The sequence below is a fragment of the Saccopteryx bilineata genome, chromosome 4, assembly GCF_036850765.1.
Source record: "Saccopteryx bilineata isolate mSacBil1 chromosome 4, mSacBil1_pri_phased_curated, whole genome shotgun sequence".
Classification (NCBI taxonomy): domain Eukaryota; kingdom Metazoa; phylum Chordata; class Mammalia; order Chiroptera; family Emballonuridae; genus Saccopteryx; species Saccopteryx bilineata.
The window spans coordinates 171,533,181-171,554,616 of NC_089493.1; the positions used below are offsets into that span (position 1 = coordinate 171,533,181).

The 21,436-nt window shown below is 39.7% G+C and overlaps 1 protein-coding gene and 1 non-coding gene across 3 annotated transcripts in view; one reads left to right on the top strand and one right to left on the bottom strand.

The window, feature by feature from the left end:
• RBM27 (RNA binding motif protein 27) overlaps window positions 1-21,436 on the top strand; it is a 79,859-nt gene that overhangs the window by 20,114 nt on the left and 38,309 nt on the right. The window contains exons 3-9 of one of the 2 annotated variants that reach the window (XM_066272885.1): window positions 554-678; window positions 5,551-5,642; window positions 6,318-6,499; window positions 7,211-7,471; window positions 9,812-10,105; window positions 13,149-13,283; window positions 20,659-20,823. In XM_066272885.1, the coding sequence (XP_066128982.1) occupies window positions 554-678; window positions 5,551-5,642; window positions 6,318-6,499; window positions 7,211-7,471; window positions 9,812-10,105; window positions 13,149-13,283; window positions 20,659-20,823 (1,254 nt within the window). The remainder of the gene's footprint in view (window positions 1-553; window positions 679-5,550; window positions 5,643-6,317; window positions 6,500-7,210; window positions 7,472-9,811; window positions 10,106-13,148; window positions 13,284-20,658; window positions 20,824-21,436) is intronic. The other variant, XM_066272886.1, reaches the window with a different exon arrangement.
• On the bottom strand, window positions 9,458-9,533 carry TRNAA-CGC (transfer RNA alanine (anticodon CGC)). The gene has a single exon. It is a non-coding gene; the product is annotated as a tRNA-Ala (tRNA).

The window sequence follows — 21,436 nt, forward strand, 5'->3', positions numbered from 1 at the left end:
AGTTTTCTGTCTTTGAGATTTATTATTATCAGCACTAATTCTTTTTGCATCTGCTATGTATTCTGTTGTGTGTTTGTCACGTAATTTATTTTACTAGTCTCTTATTCATGGAACTTTGGGTGGTTTCCAATTATTTACTCTTATGTTCTCAAATAATCGTGCATATATATCATTTTATACATGTGCACTGTCCAAAGGATAAGAAAGGCCAGAAGCCTGACCTGTGGTGGTGCAGTGGATAGAGCATCAACCTGGAATGCTGAGGTTGCCGGTTCAAAACCCCAGGCCTGGTCCAAGAGCATATGAGAAGCAACTACTATAAGCTGATGCTTCCTGCTCCTTCCCCACTTCTAAAATCAATAAGTAAAATCTTAAAAATAAAAAATATATCATAATAAAAGCCCATAGTGAGATTCTACTTTCATGAGACTCATTTTTAGTCTCACCAACAAACAGTATGAGATGTCCCATTTTCCTCAGCTTTGCCAATGGTGTGTTGTCAAATTTTTGGTTCCTGTTTATGTAACGCTTAAATACTACTTCTCTTCCTTAGAAACTTCAGGTTTTGTGGATAAACTATTCGAAAGTCTCTATACTAAGAACTACCTTCCACCTTTGGAACCAGTTAAGCCTGAGCCAAAATCATCAGTCCAAGAAAAAGAAGAAATTAAAGAGGAGGTAATGCAAAGTTTTCTTTTGTTTTAGGGCATCTTAGGTCAGTGGTTTTCAACCTGTTTACACTTGGGAACCGGTAAAAATAGGAGAATCATTTAGGGACCCCTAAGGCAGAAGTCACCCTGAGCGTAAGTGAATTCAGCTAAAATCATTGGGTCTATAACCTTCATGCAACATCAAGGTGATTAACTCTTCACGGACCAGCATGAAATTTCTGGTAGACCAGCATTTGAAAAATACTGTCTTAGTTCCTATTACCAATATCATTCTTAGTTGGAAGTTGACATTTTTAGAAATGATTCTCTATTGACTGAAATTAGTGGGGGTTGGGCATGGTGCAGATTCTTTTTCAGGGCTTTTAGTTCCTTGGACTTGAAGAGTTGGAAGAATTTCTGATAGCTTGTTTAGAAATCCAAAAAATAGTGGCCCTGGCGGGTTGACTCAGTGGTTAGAGCACCGGCCTGGTGTGTGGACATCCCCGGTTCGATCCCTTGTCAGGGCACACATGAGAAGTAGTCATCTGCTTCTCTTCTTTCTATCCCCCTCCTCTCTTTCTCTTCCCCTCTCACAGACAGTGGCTTGGTTGGTCTGACTGTCGGCCCCGAGTGCTGAGGATAGCTTGGTTGATTCAAGCATGAGCCCCAGATGGGGGTTGCCAGGTGGATCCCTGTTGGGCCATATGCGGAAGTCTGTCTTCATCTCCCCTCCTCTAGCTTAAAAATGGAGAGAGGGAGAGAGATTCAAGAAATATTTTAGTAATATTGAGGAAATTAGAAATATCTTATCCAGTGACTTTTAGAAAAAGACAACTTGTTTAAATATGGAGGTTTTACTAAAAGTAAAGTACTAATGAAACCTCAAGAGAACTCATTAGGTATACATTTTCATGTAAATAGAGAAATCATTCCCTCTTTTAGCCACATATAGTTTTTTATAGTTAATGTAATTATAAACATCATTCATAGGAGAAAAGGGAAAAATATTTTTATAATATTGAAATATAAAAATGTGATTATAGATGGTTTGAATTATTTGAATCACGGAAGAAATTTTAGAAAGTTTATTTCTGTGTGTGTGTTTTAGTGAGAGAGAGAAGAGCAGAGAGAGATGAGAAGTTGATACTCATAGTTGTGGCACTTAGTTGTTCATTGATTGCTTCTCATACATGTATTAAGTAAGGGGCTCCAACCAAGCCATTGACTCCTTGCTCAAGCCAGCTAGCTACTTAGGAATCACGTCAATAATCCCACACTCTGGTTGGCAACCCTGTGCTCAAGTTGGTGTGAGCCTGTGCTCAAACCGGTGACTTCAGGGTTTTGAACTTGGGACCTCAGTGTCCTAAGTTGATACACAATCCACTCCACCACCACCGCTCAGGCCATTTGTAATTCTTTTTATATATAGATGACATAGTACTATGATAAAATATGAGTTCTGAAATCAGGCTACATAAGTTAAAATAGTAGCACTAAACGAAGTTACTTAACTGTTTCATTTGCACATCAGCGAAATGATGATCATTGTAATACTTATCTGACTGAGGATTAAATGAGATTTTATACACACACACCCAATTTACTGCCTGGCACATAAATGTTGGTTATTACATGAAATATTTTTTGCCTGGCCCGTGGTGGTGCAGTGGATAAAGTGTCGGCCTGGAATGCTGAGGTTGCTGGTTCAAAGCCCAGGCCATGCCTGGTCAATGCACATGGGAGAGGCAACTACTATGAGTTGATGCTTTCTGCGTTCCTCCTTCGTACTTTTCTCTCAAATCATTAAGAAAAAATCTTAATAAAAAAAGAAAACCAGAAATACTTTCTAACTTTTTTTATTAATACTTATTTAATAAACCTTTATTTAGGAATAGCTTTAAACATATAGAAATTATTATAAGAATAGTACCCCAGATATCCATATGCCATCCACCTAGATTCAATTATTGAAGATTTTCTCCATTATCTCTTTATACATACTCGGAATTATTTTTCTCTGAGTCATTTGATAAAAGTCAGATACATTTTGCCCCTTGATCTATAAATATTCAGTGTGTATTTCATAAGACTAAGAATTTCTCTGCCCTGGCCAGATAGGATAGTTGGTTAGAGCATTTTACTGATATGCAAAGGTTACAGGTTCAGTCTCTGGTCAGGGCACATATAGGAGCATATCAGTGTCTCTCTCTCTCTCTCAAATCAATAAATACATATTTTTGAAAAGAATAATGATATTCTCTTTGTGTGTGTGTGTGTGTGTGTGTGTGTGTGTGTGTGTGTGAGAGACAGGGACAGGGAGAGTTAGAGACAGACAGAAAGGGAGAGAGATAAGAAGCATCGAGGCCCTGGCCGGTTGGCTCAGTGGTAGAGCGTCGGCCTGGCGTGCAGAAGTCCCGGGTTTGATTCCCGGCCAGGGCACATCCATCTGCTTCTCCACCCCTCCCCCTCTCCTTCCTCTCTGTCTCTCTCTTCCCCTCCCTCAGCCGAGGCTCCATTGGAGCAAAGATGGCCTGGGCGCTGGGGACGGCTCCTTGGCTTCTGCCCCAGGCGCTAGAGTGGCTCTGGTCGTTGCAGAGCGATGCCCCCTGGTGAGCGTGCCGGGTGGATCCTGGTCGGGCGCATGCGGGGGTGTGTCTGACTGTCTATCCCCATTTCTAACTTCAGAAAAATACAAAAAAAAAAATAAAAAGGCATCGATTTTTCAATTTTTCGTTGCGGCACCTTAATTGTTCATTAATTGCTTTCTCATCTATGCCTTGACTGGGGGCCACAGCAGACTGAGTGATCCCTTTCTCATGCTAGAGACGCTGGGCTCAAGCCAGTGACCTTTGGGCTCAAGCCAGCAACCATGGGGTCATGTCTATGATCCCACACTCAAACCAGCAACCCTACACTCAAACAGGCGACCTTGTGGTTTCGAACCTGGGTCCTCTGCGTCCCAGTCCGACTCTCTATCCACTGCGCCACCACCTGCTCAGGCAAAGTAGAACAACTTTTTTTTTTTTTTTTTGTATTTTTCCGAAGCTGGAAACGGGGAGAGACAGACTCCCGCATGCGCCCGACCGGGATCCACCTGGCACGCCCACCAGGGGGCGATGCTCTGCCCACCAGGGGGAGATGCTCTGCCCCTCCGGGGCTTCGCTCTGCCGCGACCAGAGCCACTCTAGCGCCTGGGGCAGAGGCCAAGGAGCCATCCCCAGCGCCCGGGTCATCTTTGCTCCACTGGAGCCTTGGCTGCGGGAGGGGAAGAAAGAGACAGAGAGGAAGGAGAGGGGGAGAGGTGGAGAAGCAGATGGGCGCTTCTCCTGTGTGCCCTGGCCTGGAATCGAACCCGGGACTTCTGCATGCCAGGCCGACGCTCTACCACTGAGCCAACCGGCCAGGACCAAAGTAGAACAACTTTTAAAATGAGCATGCCTGGTCATAATCTGATCTGTAAAGAAATATTCCATAGTGGGATGAAAAATGGATAAGTTTCAGTGTAGTAAGTCTGCACAAGTATCACAAATTCAAGAAATATAAGTCAATATAATATAGCACTCATTTTAGAATAAATGTCTAAAGTAATTTTGGAAAAATGTATCCTCATTACAGGCAGTTGAGTACAAATGCAGTGGTTCTTATTGTATTCAGAGTTGTGCAGTCATCACCACGATCCATTTTAGAACATTTTCATTGTCCAAAAAAGAAACCCTGTACCCATTAGCCATCACCCTCCAAATCTTCCCCCCCATCCACAGCCCTAGGCAACCACTAATCTACTTTCTGTCTCTAGGGATTTGCGTATTCAGATTCCATATAAATGGAGTCATAAATAGATGGTCTTTTGTGACTGGCTCTTATCACCTAATTAGCATACTGCTTTCAAGGTTCATCCAGTTTGTAGCATGTATCAGTATACTACGCTTTTTTTTCTTGTTTTAGGGCTGTCTGGATATATCCCATTTTCTTTGTTCCATCATCACTTGATGTTTATTTGGGTTGATAGGCATTGAAGGGGTTAACACTTTTTTGGCTGTTGTGAGTAATGCTGCTCTGCACATTCATTCACAAGTTTTTGTGTGGCCTTGTGTTTTTATTTCTTCCTGATCCTTTGATTTTTTTTTTTTTAAGAACAGTTTTTCCAATTAGGAATTAATACACGTTCATCAAAAAAGTCTTTGGGGAATGCAGAAGAGGAAAAAGAAGGAAAAAGATCTCCAAGTTGATGATTTTTAAGTCTCAGTCTTTAAATCGAAATCTTCTACCTTTGTCTCTTGTTGGTTTCCTCATCCACTTTTTTCCCTTAAATTTTATTTTGTTGAAGAAAGTTAGTCATTCATCCTGTCGTTTTTTACTGTCTGGATTTTGCTGATTGCATCCCAGTGGAATAATATATCCTCTGTATTTCCTGTAAATTGGTAGAGAACGATTTTCAAACCAGATCTAACGATTGTAGTGCTTTTGCCAGCACCATATGGCTGCCATATTGTGGCTGCTATTTTATAGCATTCGTTAACTTTGTGTTCCTGAACCCTTTCCTATGAAATAAATTACAGTTCTCCTCAAATGGATTATATGTACAAGTGTATTTTATAATTAGGAAAATATACGTCATTTTACTATTTGATGTTTACAAATAGAAACTTGCTATTTCTGCTGTTTTCTTCTTACACTGTTTTCTACGTTAAATTAATGTTTAAAAATTAACATATTGTTGGAAAAATAATTCCAGCATCTTTTTATTTCTACCTGTTTCCAAACTTTTCGATATGATTTGACTTTAGTATTTGTTTATTTACTTGTGCTCTCTTTGTGCCAGAAAGATTTATCACCAGGTGGATATGTTTTGTAATTTGGAGAGGTTCTCTTCTGTTTCTAATAAGTGTTTTCATAATAGATATTTCAGGAGCCAGCAGAGGAAGAACGAGATGGCAGAAAAAAGAAATATCCTAGTCCCCAGAAGACTCGTTCAGAATCTAGTGAACGAAGGTTTGTGTATGTTTTTAATTAGGAAAACATTGATAACGAACTTTTCAGTTACATTAGAAGGGCATTAAAGGGATTTTTAAACTGTGAACTGACTTCTTTTTCTCCCTTTCTCTGAACTGATTAAAGAAAGTTACCTTTCATTCTTCCATTCTTTTTTTGTCTTTGTCATACTTTGCCTTTCATTTATAAACAGTCATCATTATGTGCTTTCCCCAGGAGCTCAGGGGTGGGGGCAGCATTCTCCTTAGAGAATAATAATGAAATGTTCCATTTGGTTAGGGGTGTTTAGTATTAAAATCATCCATAGCATTTTGTATTGCAATTAGTGCATTTTAAAGCTTGAATCATCAGCCTGCCATCAAAATATTAGTCTTTGTTTAGGAAAACTTTCTTTTGAGTGTTTTTTCTTTTCTAGGTTTAAATATCTGCTTTCCCTCTCACTCTCCCCATCCTTTGGATCCACCTCTTTTTTCATTTCTCCCCACCAGTGTGCCTGAGGGAATGTTGTTTCTTTTTTATAGTGGATTAGAGAGATTATGTGGTAGTCTTATGCCTTTCTAAAAAAGCATAGATGTTATGAATTTTGATGCATCAGAACGGTATTTTATACCACTGATTTGTTTGCAGACTTGGTTTCTATAGTGTACTTATGGCTTTTATATCTGTGTATTATAGGACACGTGAGAAGAAAAGAGAGGATGGCAAGTGGAGAGACTATGACAGGTACTTTGAGCGGAATGAATTGTACCGTGAGAAGTATGACTGGAGAAGAGGTAGGAGTAAGAGCCGAGGCCTGAGTCGAAGCCGAAGCCGAAGTAGGGGGCGCAGCAAAGACCGGGATGCAAATAGGAATGTTGGTGAGTGGATGAGGCTTCCCCCTGAAGCCACTGTGGTTGCTTATCTTCCTGTATCACAAGAGCACCAGAACTTCTCTTAAAGTTAAATGTACCTTTAATATGTCTGACCAGTGTAAAATCTGTAATTGTCTTCAAAACCTTAGTATTGCTTTTGTTACAAAGACATGGCTCTTTTCTCAGGATAGTGTCAAGGAGTTTGGTTCAAAAGCTATTTGTAAGTGTATCATAGGAGGTACACATCTAGACTTAAGTTATTTTGTATAATTGAAACAAATGACCTTTAATCAACAAAGCTATCACTGAAGGATAGCTTTGCCCCAAAAAGAATTAGTTTGCTTTAAGGTTTCCTAGAATTTATCAAATTAAAAAGAAAAACATTTAAGTACCGGGATCCCAACCACTGATCTCCCTGGTTGTCAGTTCAGAAGTCATTTCTTGGATAGCTTATTAAATGTCAGTGGAGAAGCTGGCCTTTCTTCACTATTGGTGTTGATGTTATAAAAGATCATTTTACACAAGTTTCTGGTCATAACTGTCACATTGTTTATGTTCCTGCTTTTAGGATATATTAATAATGGAAGCACTTTGAAATATTGATAGCTCAGTAAATTTACTTCAGTAGTCTCATCTTTCCTATTTAAGTGAAAAAACAACCATATTTTAAGAATAAATGTCTGATCTCATTTGTTTTTTATTTTGTTTCTAATACAGAGCACAGAGAAAGATCCAAGTTTAAGAGTGAAAGGAATGACTTGGAGAGTTCTTATGTGCCTGTGTCTGCACCCCCTCCAAACTCTTCCGACCAGTATTCTTCTGGGGCACAGTCTATTCCCAGCACTGTTACTGTGATCGCACCTGCGCACCACTCGGAGAACACAACGGAGAGCTGGTCTAATTACTACAACAATCATAGCTCTTCCAATTCTTTTGGTCGTAACCCACCACCAAAGAGGCGATGCAGAGATTATGATGGTAAAAATGCTCTTTTATGCTATATGCAAAAGTTCTAGTGAAGCAGATGTTACTAATATTGCATACCTTCTCATTGTAGTTCAGTTTTTTTAAAAAGGGTTGAATGATGAGGTGAATTTCTTTTGACATATGCTTATTTACTTGTTTGTTTTAGTAGTTTGGCTCTTGTGAAGTGAATGCTCAAATTTGATCCTTGTCTTTTGTTGTTCTTGTTACTTGCAACACTATAAGTATGCCACAAAATTTGATAGACACTAGGAATTTAACTTCTTTCTGTGGCGGTTGGTGCTGGGAATTTTTTATATGCTGACTTTCCATTTGAATGAATTAATCTGTGTGTTTTAACTTTTTATTAAGAAAATATTTAGATGCTTATAAAAGTTGACAATAATATAATTAACCCTAGTGTAGCCATGACCTCACATCAATAATGATTAATTTTTATCTGTATACCTACCACTTCTCACTGGCCTGTACTATTTGAAGCAAATCGCAGACATTATAATCTATTTTTTAATAAATATAGAATTTTATGTATGTATGTGTGTGTGTGTGTGTGTGTGTGTACACACACACACACACACACACACACACTTTTTTAAAAAGTAAGGAATTGAATCGAATCATAATTCAAGAGTTGTTTTACTTTTGCACTAGTCTCCCAGCCACAGAGCTTTCCTTCCCAAGGCCACCTTAATGTTACTCATTTCTTGTGTATCTTTTCAAACATAATCTCTACATATGTACATAAACAGATACATATCTTTTCCCTACTCTTTTACATAAATGTTAGTATACTATTCACATTCTTTATGGTGTTGTTTTCCACTTAATAATAAATATTTCTTGGCAGTCATATTAATACATAAAGAGCTTTCTCAATATTTTTTAGGCTTTTTAGTATTATATATGTACAAAAATGTGTTTACCCTATTTTTTTTTTGCCGAGAGAGAGAGGGAGGTGTAGGGACACACAGACAAGAAGAGAAATAGATAAGAGGCATCAACTCATAGTTGTGGCACTTTAGTGGTTCATTGATTGCTTTCTCATATGTGCCTTGACTGGGGGGCTCCAGCCAAGCCAGTGACACCTTGCTCAAGCCAGCAAGTACGGGGTCATGTTTGTGATCCTATGCTTAAGCTGGTGACCCTGTGTTCAAGCTGGTGAGCCTATGCTCAAGCCGGATGAGCCTGCGCTCAAGCCAGTGACCTCGGGAACCTGGGTCCTCAGTGTCCCAGGTCAACTCTCTGTCCACTGTGCTACCACCTGGTCAGGCTATTTAACCTATCCTTTTTTTTGTTTGTTTAACCTATTCTTTGTTGATGCACTTTTGGGATGTTTCTGATAGCTTCCTGTTAGAAACAGTGCTGCAGTGAAAAATCCAGTATATGATGTCCACTTGAATATTTTAAAATAAAGTTTCAGCTTGCAGATACAGCAAGAACGGTTGGTTGCTTTAGAATAATATAAAACTAGGTAGTGCAGATTAGATTATCCAATTCAAATATTTATTCCCCCACCCTTTGTTAAATTGATTTTTGTTTAAAATGCCTCAATTTTTTTTTGTTAATTATTCTTTTGCTCTAAACCTCTCTCAGAGCATCAGAGTTACACTTGATTTTCCATGTTTAACTATCCTTCTGTTAACTCCTTTCATCTTGTAAAATATCTTTTTTTTTTAATTTTTTTATTTTTCTGAAGCTGGAAACGGGGAGACAGTCAGACTCCCGCATGCGCCCGACCAGGATCCACCCGGCACGCCCACCAGGGGCGATGCTCTGCCCACCAGGGGGCGATGCTCTGCCCCTCCGGGGCGTCGCTCTGCCGTGACCAGAGCCACTCTAGTGCCTGGGGCAGAGGCCAAGGAGCCATCCCCAGTGCCTGTGCCATCTTTGCTCCAATGGAGCCTTGGCTGCGGGAGGGGAAGAGAGAGACAGAGAAGAAGGAGAGGGGGGGTGGAGAAGCAAATGGGTGCTTCTCCTATGTGCCCTGGCTGGGAATCGAACCCAGGTCCCCCGCACGCGAGGCCGACGCTCTACCGCTGAGCCAACCGGCCAGGGCCGTAAAATATCTTAATATTTATTATGAACATTTCATAACAAATGGGTTAATAGTGTCTAATAGCCTGTTCTTGGCTCTGTTACTTGCTAACTCAATAAATCATAGTCTCATAGTGTAGAAAGTAGAGTGTACCTGCCCTGACCTCAGGGATATGTGATGATTACGAGATAACACTTAAGGGCTTAGACTCCTTGGAGAAAAAAAACACTTTATAAATCAGATTGGTTATTTTCTTCACTCTAAGTAAATCTTAATGAGAGTCTCCTTTTTTCCTACAGAAAGAGGATTTTGTGTACTTGGTGACCTTTGCCAGTTTGATCATGGAAATGATCCCCTGGTTGTTGATGAAGTTGCTCTGCCAAGCATGATTCCTTTCCCTCCACCTCCTCCTGGGCTTCCTCCTCCACCTCCTCCTGGAATATTAATGCCTCCAATGCCAGGCCCAGGCCCTGGCCCCGGGCCCGGTCCAGGCCCAGGTCCAGGTCCAGGTCCAGGTCCTGGTCACAATATGAGACTTCCTGTTCCCCAAGGACATGGCCAGCCTCCACCTTCTGTCGTGCTTCCCATACCAAGTAAGTGTATGTTTGACTGTTTCTTTAGCACAGAATTGTATTTTGAAGAGCCCATCTCTTTCAGCTAACTTGACACTACATTTAAAGTTTTTGGAAAGTCAATTAATAATAGAACTTAGACTATAATTCTATAATTAAGATGCTCTTTTCTTTTTTTTTCATACATTGTTGTATTGCATTTGTAGTACCTCGAAGTGTACATTTTTTCAGTAGTGGCCTAAGCTACGTTGACCTGGAGTAAAAATCTTGCTAGTTAATACCATCTTAAGAAAGCTAATGTTCTGAAGATGTCAGAAAAAGAGCATACCAGTAGTTTAATGAAATTTCCCAGTCTTTAAAGAAAATTTATTTAAGAATATTGAAATAACTTTAAAAAACCTTTTATTATGGAAAATATTGTGTACACAGAGGTAGAATAATAATATATATACCACATATACTGTCATTAATTTCATTGGATTATCAGTATTCATCTTTTGTTTCATTTATGCCTCCCACTCACCCTCCTTTTTTTTTTTGGCTTAGTTATTTTTGCTGGAGTAAATGTCAAGTGTCTTATTTTACCAGTATATATGTCTGTATGAATCTCTTCACTGAAAGGACTGTTATTATATTAATATGCTCTTATCATATCTGTGGAAATTAGGATGAAGAAATGTTTGAAAAGGAACATTTAAGAAACCTTAACAGTTGCTAATTTATCAGAAATAAAAGACAAAAAAAATTTTTTTTTAAGTGAGAGGAGGGAAGATAGACTCCTGCATGCCCTCCTGATTGGGACCTACCTGGCAGCCCTGTCTAGGGCCGATGCTTGAGCATCAAGCTATTTTTAGTGCATGAGGCTGACATGATGAGACCAACTGAGCTATCCTCAGTGCCTGGGGCTGATGCTCAAACCAAATGAGCCACTGGCTATGGGAGGGGAAGAGGGAGAGAAGGGGGAGCGGTAGGGGGAGAGAAATAGATGGTTGCTTCTCGATTTTTGAGAGAAAGAGAGAGAAAAGGAGGGGAGCAGTGGGAAGCATCAACTCGTAGTTTCTCATATGTGCTTTCATGGCACAGGTCTGGGATTTCCAACTGGTGGCTTTAGTATTCCAGGTTAACACCCCATCCACTGCACCACCTCACGTCAGTGGATGGTGACTTCTTTATCCCTCCCACTCTCCTTCTTCTCTGTCTCTCTCTTCCCCTCCCGCAGCTGAGGCTCCATTGGAGCAAAGTTGGCCTGGGCGCTGAGGATGGCTCTGTGGCCTCTGCCTCAGGTGCTAGAATGGCTCTGATTGCAACAGAGCGGCGCCCCTAAAGGGCAGAGCATCGCCCCCTGGTGGGCATGCTGGGTGGATCCTGGTCGGGTGCATGCGGGAGTCTGTCTGACTGCCTCCCCATTTCCAACTTCAGAAAAATACAAAAATAAATAAATAAATAAATAAAGAAGGAGGTAGAGACAGGAACCTTGAACCTTGAATCCTGAGGATTCCTCTAACCATCTGAGCTATCTAGTTGGTTATAGATAGCTAACTGAGGTTATAGATAGCATTCCTCTAACTGAGCTGGAAATTCAGTATACATTTTAAAAAGTTAAATTCAGCCCTGGCCAGTTGGTTCAGTGGCTATAGCTTTGGTCTGGTGTGTGGACATCCTGGGTTTGATCCCTGGTCAGGGCACACATGGGAAGTGACCATCTGCTTCTCTTTCCCTCCCTCTTTCCCTTCTCTCTCTTTTTCCGTCTAGAAGCCAGTGGCTCAGTTGGTTCAAGCATCAGCCCTTGGTGCTGAGGATAGCTCAGTTGGTCCAAGTTTGTCAGCCTTGGGCGCTGAGGATAGCTCTGTTGACTCGAGCATCGGCCCCAGATGGGGATTGCCAGGTGGATCCTGGTCAGGGCGCATGCGGGAATCTGTGTCCCCTCCTCTCACTTAAAAAAAAAAAAAGTTAAATCCAAGACTGTCCTTAGCTATGAAAATAAATTTTATTTAATTTATTGATTTTAGAGAGAATTTGGAAAGTGGGGGCACAAAGATCTCTCTGTTCCCTGACTGGAGATCAAACCCTCAACCTTGGCATGTCAGGATGACTCTCTAACCAACTGAGCTACCTGACCAGGGCTTTGCCATGAGGAATTTTTAGCAGACAGAAAAGTTGAAGGAACTATACACAGAACACCCATATACTGACTATCTAGGTTTTTTTCTTTTTTTGCAAATCAGACAGAAAGGGAGAGAGATGAGAAGCAGCATCAGGCACTTTAGTTTTTCATTGATTGCTTCTCATACATGCCTTGACTGGAGGGGCTTTAGCCGAGCCAGTGACCTTTGGCCTCAAGCCAGTGACCATGGGGTCATGTCTGTGACCCCACGCCCAAGCTGGCGACCTCGGGGTTTCAAACCTGGGTCCTCATCGTCCCCAAGTCCATCCTCTATCCACTGTAGCAACACCTGGTCAGGCTCTGTCTAGGTTCTACAGTTAACATTTTACTATATTTGTAGTATCATATACCTTTTCATCTCCATTTTTTACTTATTTCACAGTATGTTGCAGTCATTAGTACACTTGTAACATGTTTATCATTTGCCTAAGAGTTCTGTAGAGCCCTGGCCGGATAGCTTAGTTGGTTGAAACACCATCCTGGTACACAGGTTGCTAGTTTGATCCCTAGTCAGGGCACATACAGAAACAGATCTATGTTTCTGTCTCTCCACGCCCCCCCAAACCAATAAATATATATATATATATAAAAGAACTCTGTAGAACTAGGCCATCACCTCAGAAAGTTTCAAGTCCCTCCCTAGTCATTTTTCACTCCCACCCCTCAGAGGCAATCAGTTCTGCTTTCTTCACACTAGATCAGTTTTGTCTATTCTAGAATTAAATGCCATTTTAATTCTGTAACTTTATAGCGCTTAAGCTTCTATATATCATATTCCTTAATTCTGTTCCAAGCCAAAGTAGGTATTTTAAGTATGAATATTCCAAATTAGTACTTTTATCATAAGTATTTTTATTAGTTAGGAAATAGTAATGCTTTTTGACTTTTTGTTATCCTCAGGACCACCTATAACACAGTCAAGCTTAATAAACAACCGTGACCAGCCTGGGACAAGTGCAGTACCCAATCTTACACCAGTGGGAGCAAGACTACCTCCTCCTTTACCCCAGAACCTCCTTTACACCGTGTCAGAACGTAAGTTAATGTTGTTTGACTTAAAATTGCTAGGGTGTAGGGAAGCCAAGTTTTTTCATACCAGTATTACACTTTAAAAAAAAAAAAGATTTTATTTATTGGTTTTACAAAGAGAGGAGAGAAGGGGGGAAGTGTGCAGTATCAACTCATAGGTACTTCACTTTAGTTGTTCATTGCTTGTTTGATGCTTCTTGTACGTGCCTTGACCAGGCAAGCCCAGGGGTTTTGAACCGGCGACCTCAGCGTTCCAGGCGCTCTAGCCATTGCGCCACCACAGGTCAGGCTCAGTGTTACACCTTTTAAAATACAATTAATTTATATTTGTATTTACTGGGTAGCTTACTGTGTGGTTATACTTTATAGCTGGATTTTGATTTTGGGACTTTAATGGGAGAAAAGAGCAGGCCTCTTGTTTTGGAGAAGTCTTCTCTGCTATACAGTAGCAACGTTTTAATATTTTCTGAAGGAAATTCATTTTGAAATTCTTGTTAAAAAATTATTCCTCTGATTGAGTGTCTAAAACCTAAGGCTTAGCTCCTCCAGATATACAAAAGGTCTGCTAAAATAAGCCTAATTTATTTAACTTGGACACTGAAGTAAGAATACAGAGCATCATTTAAACTGTGATGGTTAGACTGTCTGTGTTTAACTATAGTAATGTATTTTTCTTGAATCTTAATTCTTTTTTATTGGGTATTTTTTTTGTTTTTTGTTCTTTTTTGGTTTACTAAGGTTTAAAATTTTTTCTTCAAAAACAAAGTAGTTGGTTATTAAAAAATGTTAGATGGTGTTTGTTTTTTTTTTACAGGGGCTATTTTTTTTATGTAACTGTTTGTCATAAACATTTATTTTAATCTCTGTCATATTATGGAAAGGCAATTCAGCAAAGTAATTAAGCCAAGGTTCGAGTCCTGGTTTCATCCCTTCACTGTCCTTGTGACATTAGGCAGGTTACTTAACCTTTCTGTATCTCAATTTCTTATTCTGTAAAATGAAGATCATAGGATTACTCACTTCATTAAGGTTGCTTTGAGGAATAAATGAATTAATACATTTAAGACGCATCTAGAGTAGTACCTGACATCTAGTCAGTATACGTAAGGATTAGTTATTATATTATTGTAGTTATTATTGCCTTCTTAAGCTTCAGCCTTTCTGAACTCAAACCTGTTATTTTCTTGTTGAGTCTCTACCTCCACCATTCCTGTCTTTGTCTGTGGGAATACCATCCATCTAACCAGCTGAAATTGAAACTCTGACATACCTGTCTCATTGGTTGCTTTTTTATATCTAGTCAATCAAAAAAGTCTTTTTTCTTTTTCTTCGAAGTAGCCCTTTCTGTCTATTACTACTACTATGGCTTCTGCCCTCATCCACACTTGAATCACCTCACATTCAGGTTATTGTTGTTGTCTCCTGGAGTCCTTTATATTTCACCTCACTTCTTCGATGTATTTCAACTTCTGGTCGGCAGACTGGTGCCAGTCCACCAGAAATTTCATGCTGGTCTGCAAGAGTTAACCACTCTGATGTTGTATGAAGATTGTATGAAAGGGTGGTTAACTCTTTCGCAGACTGGCACGAAATTTCTGGTGGACTGGCGTTTGAGAACCACTGCCCTAAGTCACATCACGTAGTGTTGCTAAAGTAATTTTCCTGAGAAAATTAACAATGAGTTCATGAGAAGTCTTCAGTGGTCACTTAATTTCCTTCTGAATCATAGACGAACTTCTCTCTATGGCTCCTAATTTATCTTTCCCTTGTTGGTAATGTTTTCTCATGATTCCCTAACATGTACCTTCCCTGGTCATTTCAGTTATGCCCTGTGTATGTCCCTGTGATGACTGAACTTTCTTTTTCTGTCTTCATTCCTAGTAATATGCTCTCCAAACTTTTTTTTTTTTTTTTTTTTTTAATAGCAGAGAGAGAGGGACAGACAGATAAAAAGGGAGGGAGATGAGAAACATCAATTCTTCGTTGCGGTTTCTTAGTAGTTCATTGATTGCTTTCTCAAATGTGCCTTTACTGGGAGGCTACAGCAGACCGAGTAACCCCTTGCTTGAGTCAGCGACCTTGGCTCCAAGCTGGTGAACATTGTTCAAACCAGATGATCCTGCGCTCAAGCTGGTGACACTCTATCCACTGCGCCACCGCCTGGTCAGGCGCTCTCCTAATCTTTTAAGGCCCAAATCTTCTAAGTACATGGAGAACATGATTGCTCTGTTCTAAACTACAGTATGAAAAAACGTTTATTATATAATGCTGTATAATTGTATACAGACCTATTTGATTTCTTTTCACAAATGTAAATCTAATATTTAGCTGAGCTTCTTTAAAACGGAAACCATGTCTGATTCATAAGTAATTTTTCCTGTTTCATACTTAGTATCTCACAATTTTCTATTTTCTATAGTGTCTTTCTTATTTTTATTAATTTTAATGCAGTGACATTGATAAATCAGGGTACATATGTTCCGAGAAAACATCTCCAGATTATTTTGACATTTGATTATGTTGCATACCCCTTACCCAAAGTCAAATTGTCCTCTGTCACCCTCAATCTGGTTTTCTCTGTGCCCCTCCCTTCCCCCCACCCCTTCTCTCCTTCCTCCTCTCCCCCCATTACTATCACATTCTTGTCCATGTCTCTGAGTCTCATTTTTATGTCTCATCTATGTATGGGTTCATATAGTTCTTTTTTAAAAAAAATTTTTATTTATTATTTTTTACAGAGACAGAGAGTGAGTCAGAGAGAGGGATAGACAGGGACAGACAGGAACGGAGAGAGATAAGAAGCATCAATCATTAGTTTTTCATTGCGCATTGCAACACCTTAGTTGTTCATTGATTGTTTTCTCATATGTGCCTTGACTGCGGGTCTTCAGCAGACCGAGTAACCCCTTGCTGGAGCCAGCGACCTTGGGTTCAAGCTGGTGGGCTTTTCCTCACTCAAGCTGGCGACCTCGAGGTCCCGAACCCAGGTCCTCTGCATCCCAGTCCCACGCTCTACCCACTGTGCCACCACCTGGTCAGGCAGGTTCATATATTTCTTAGTTTTTTCTGATTTACTGTAGTGTCTTTTTATAGTGAATGTTTTACTGCATCACTCATTTTTTATTAAGAAAATTTAAAACATATAAAATTAGATAGTTTAATGAACTCCATGTACCTGTCACCCAGCTTTAACAGTTGCCAATCCTTTTTCATCTGTTGCCCCTGAATAAGCTCTTAACACTATTTCTTTTTTTTAATCTAATTTATTTTTATTTATTTATTTATTTATTTATTTATTTATTTATTTATTACAGAGACAGAGATACAGTGAGAGGAACAGATAGGGACAGACAGAAAGGAAGGGAGAGAAATGAGAAGCCTCAATTCTTTGTTGCAGCACCTTAGTTCATTGATTGCTTTCTCATATGTGTCTTGACAAGGAGGAGGTCGGGGGGAGGGGGCTTCAGCTGACCAAGTGACCCTTTGCTCAAGCTGGTGAGCCTTGCTCAAACCAGATGAGCCTGTGCTCAAGCTGGCAACCTTGGGGTTTTGAACCTGGGTCCTCCACATCCCAGTTCGATGCTCTATTCACTGCGCCACTGCCTGGTCAGGCAAACATCATTTCTTAATACCTTTGAACTTGTAAATATGATAATGAATTACTTATCTGAGAGCCAGACCAGTGGTGACGGAGTGGATAGAGTGTCGACCTGGAATGCTGAGGACCCAGATTTGAAACCCCAAGGTCGCCAGTTTGAGCATGGGGTTTCAGGCTTGAACATGGGATTATTGAAATGATCCCAAGGTCACTGGCTTGAGCAAGGGGTCACTGCCTTGGGTGAAGCCTGTTTAGTCAAGGCACATATGAGAAACAATGCGTGAACAACTATAAAACTAGAACGCCACAACTACAAGTAGACGCTTCTCATTTCTCTCCCTGCCTGTCTGTAAAATATATGAACAACTATCAGATCTGTAAGATATATGAACAGTTTAACATAGGAACATGAACTTTGGAATTATCCAGGTACACACTGCACTGATTAAAACTACTTGAATGCATATAAATTGTGAATCGCTCACGTATTTCTAAAAAATAATGCACACAATCACAATACTTATTACACTTTTCAAAATGCTTGTAACAGTTATCCTTTGTCAAGTGTGTAATTAGTGTTCATATTTCCCAGTTGTGTCATAAATGTCCTTTTACAGCTGATTCATTTGAAGCTGGATCCAAAGTTACACATTATTTTTAATTTTTTAAAATTGATTTTTAGAGACATGGAGAGAACAGATGGGGGGAATTCGTTTGTTGTTCCACTTAGTTGTGCGTTTGTCGATCGTCTCCCGTATGTGCCCTGTGAATCAAACCCGCAACCTTGGTGTTTTGGGATGATGCTCTAACTGAGCTAATGGGCCAGGGCCAGTTGATATGTTTCTTTTTTTGTTTGTATTTTTCTGAAGCTGGAAACGGGGAGAGACAGTTAGACTCCTGCATGCGCTGGACCAGGATCCACCCCGCACGCCCACCAGGGGGCGACACTCTGCCCCTCCGGGCGGGCGTTGCTCTGCTGTGACCAGAGCCACTCTAAGCGCCTGGGGCAGAGGCCAAGGAGCCATCTCCAGTGCCGGGGCCATCTTTGCTCCAATGGAGCCTTGGCTGCGGGAGGGGAAGAGAGAGACAGAGAGGAAGGAGAGGGGGAGGGGTGGAGAAGCAGATGGGCGCTTCTCCTGTGTGCCCTGGCCGGGAATCGAACCCGGGACTTCTGCACGCCAGGCCGATGCTCTACCACTGAGCCAACTGGCCAGGGCCTTGATATGTTTCTTAAATCTTTAAATCCATAACAATTTTCCCTACCTTTCTTTCCCCACCTTTGATATTTTTGTGTCGAAGAAACATAATTTATCCTGAAGAATTTTTTTGTTTACATTCTGGACTTGGCACATTGCATCTCCTGGTGTCATTTAAAACATTCCTCTATTACCTGTGTTTCCTGAAAATTAAAGGTTAGATCTAGAGACTTAATTAGGTTCACAGTTTGGCTTTTTCCTTTTTTTGACGTGAATATTTTATTGATTGGATTATATGCTTCCTGCTGCAATGCATCCTTTTGTACATTATAGCAAGTTGTCTACTTTCTGTGTTATAAATATTCATCAGTGTGTACAGGTGTTTTTGTCCTGATTTATTCATTTTAAACGGTGCTCATGGTTTCAGCAGTGATAGTGATTATTGCCTATTGTTTCTTTAGGGTTTATAAAAGTGTGATACTGTATCACTTTTCAGCCTTTGGCTAAGGTCAAGTGTACCACTGTGATATTGTAATTCTGTAATTTCTTTCTCATTTATTGACTAGGATTCTGCAAAGTAAAACTCAGCAGTATGAACTGGTTTACCAGAAATGTAATATTTATGGGAAAGACAGGATAAATGCTGTTTTCTTTCCTTTACCAGTTTCAGAATAATGAGTTGGTTTCTATTATCTTCCAAAAGGGACTGCTGTATTTTTTTTAAGTATCATAATGAACTCATGGATTTTTAACACTTGATATGTTTTATTCCCTTATAGCCCTTTTTGATATCCAAATTTCACCTTTGACAAGTAGGAGCTTCTTCATGTTGGCTACTATAGGTGGTTTTATTTTTGACATGCTAGTGTTTGATAGCCATCTTTCTTCTGGAAGGATAAGGTATACCAAGGTGCACTACCAGGCTCAACCTATAAATTGTCTGCCTAGACCTAGTATCAGCCTTTTGTGTCAAAAGAACTTTATTTTTGAAATAGTATTTAGAGACTTCAGTAAGTGTTGAAGAAAATTAGGCTTCATTTGAATAAACAGCTGTCTTTCTTAAGCGTTTGAATGCATATTCATTGTCATTTGTTTGGAAAAATAAAATACATTGTATAAACTAACCTTTTAGTTTCCAGTTTACTTTCAGATATTGATTAAATATACTTGTCACATTGAATGCTGTCATAAATTTAAACTAGTCACGTGAACTTAGATACTCGTTTTTTTCTCTTTAGCACACTGCTCATTTTGTAAGAAATTCTCTACAGTAGGTCATTCTCAAAACTTTTTTAGATCATTGAGGATGTGTTAAATTGTTTTTGCAATGTAATGATTGATCCTTTTCTAATGTAAATTTTGAAAGGATTGGTGCTGAGTGCACAGTGTGGTCTGCCGTACAGTAGGTGTGCCACCTCCTCCTTCATTCTGTGTTTAGGAAGAGAAGGAAGTTGAGCACGTCTATTCTGCCTCTACTGTGAAATCAAGTGGGTGCTCTGTGGCTTGTCATATTAAGGTGTATTAAAAATCTTTTGGAATTTTATAACTATTGAATATTAAGGAAATTTCATCAGGTGTTTAAAAAGATTCTAAATTCACTTTATTTTGTCTTGTGTCACATTGTAAATGTCTGACTTTAGATATAAAATATTGAGGAAATCTAATAAATAGGTCTCATATGGGATAGTCGTTGAAAAAGATAGTATTAAATGACCAGCCAAAGGGAGGTTTTGCTCCTTGATAACCTTGTCTTTTTTAAATCTTGTTCTATAAATATTGGCTTCTTCATGTCTGACGTTCTTGCATATATATATACACACACACACACACACACACACACATACACACACTCTTAAAAGCTTTCTTTCATAAAGTGCTTCTTAATATCTGAGATAACTTCATATGTACAGTGGTTTATTTTGTTATCTGAGGGTATTTCCTTATTTCTTTCTCTAGTTGTTATCCATCTGCTCATGGGATAACAAATTTTCACTATCTTAATTTTTTGTTTGGAACATTTCTTATTTTCTGTGAGGTTATACTTGTGATATGTTTCCTTTTTTTCTTTTTAAAGTTATTTTATTATTTTTTTTCTTGCTCTCAGACATGGTAGTATATTTTGTGTCAACCTGAAATTATGTGAGTTTGAGGGAGAAGTGTTTTTTTGTTTTTGTTTTTCAGTGAATGTGACAGCCTTTATAACCACATGTCTCATTGGATAAAAAAAACTCTACATGAATAATAATAATAATAGTAATAGCTGAGGGTTCTTTTGTCTAATACTTTGATATGGTTGATTGTTCAGTTTTGGATAAAATTAGCACATACAGTTACTCCATTTAAGCTTATAAAAGATGAAAAGTATGCAGTCATACTCCCTAACTCTTCTTTAGGTCTCAGTACATCCTAACCAGTTTGTATGTCTGTCTCTTGAGTTAGAAAGGATCTCAGTAATCTCTTTCTTGACCACCGTTCCTTTTGGTGCACTTTCTCTGTTCTTGGCTCGAGTCTTGGGAAGTAGTGCATCATGACCTAAGAGAAGCTGTGACTCTCAATCCCAGCTGCCCTCCTATTCTTTCCTCTGTAGGACAGCCCATGTACTCTCGTGAACATGGTGCTGCTGCATCTGAGCGACTTCAGTTGGGGACACCACCTCCTCTGTTGGCAGCTCGTTTGGTGCCACCTCGAAACCTCATGGGATCCTCCATTGGGTACCATACCTCAGTCTCCAGCCCCACCCCTCTGGTCCCAGGTAAGCTTTGCTACAGATGGCTGTCCACCTCACTGATCTTTTGTATCATAAGCTGGCCAGCCTAAGAGATGACCTGACATTCTGATCTGCTGTCACAGATTCCCATTAATGCTCTCAGGGAGTTGTTTTTTCTGTTCTTTACCTTGGTTTGTCCCTAGTGGCTGCTACGTGATTAGGCCTCCTTTGTGTCTGTCATCTCTGGTGTCTTCTATATTTACTTTCAGTGCCTCGGTAACAAAAGTCATGCTTGTTCTTTAAACTAGTTTCTAATCTTATAGAGAGGAATAGTTACTGCATGTTTTTAGTCAGTTATTTATGACAAAAAAAACTATGCTTAACATTAAAAAACCTGGCTTCTTGCTGACTGTGGATAAACATGTCTTTTTTCCCTCCCCAGACCTTTGTTGTGTGTACTGGCTGTATAATGTAGTGATTTCTGGAATACTCTTTTTCCCTATTGACATGTATGTTTTGATGATTATGGGTGTTTTGTGGGTGTCTCATGAAGGTTTTAGTATTTCTCACTTTGCCTTTAGATTTCCATTTATTATAAGTAACTAAAGGACTTAAAGTTTCTTGGGTTCTGTGTATCCCAGGACTTCTAGAACAAGGT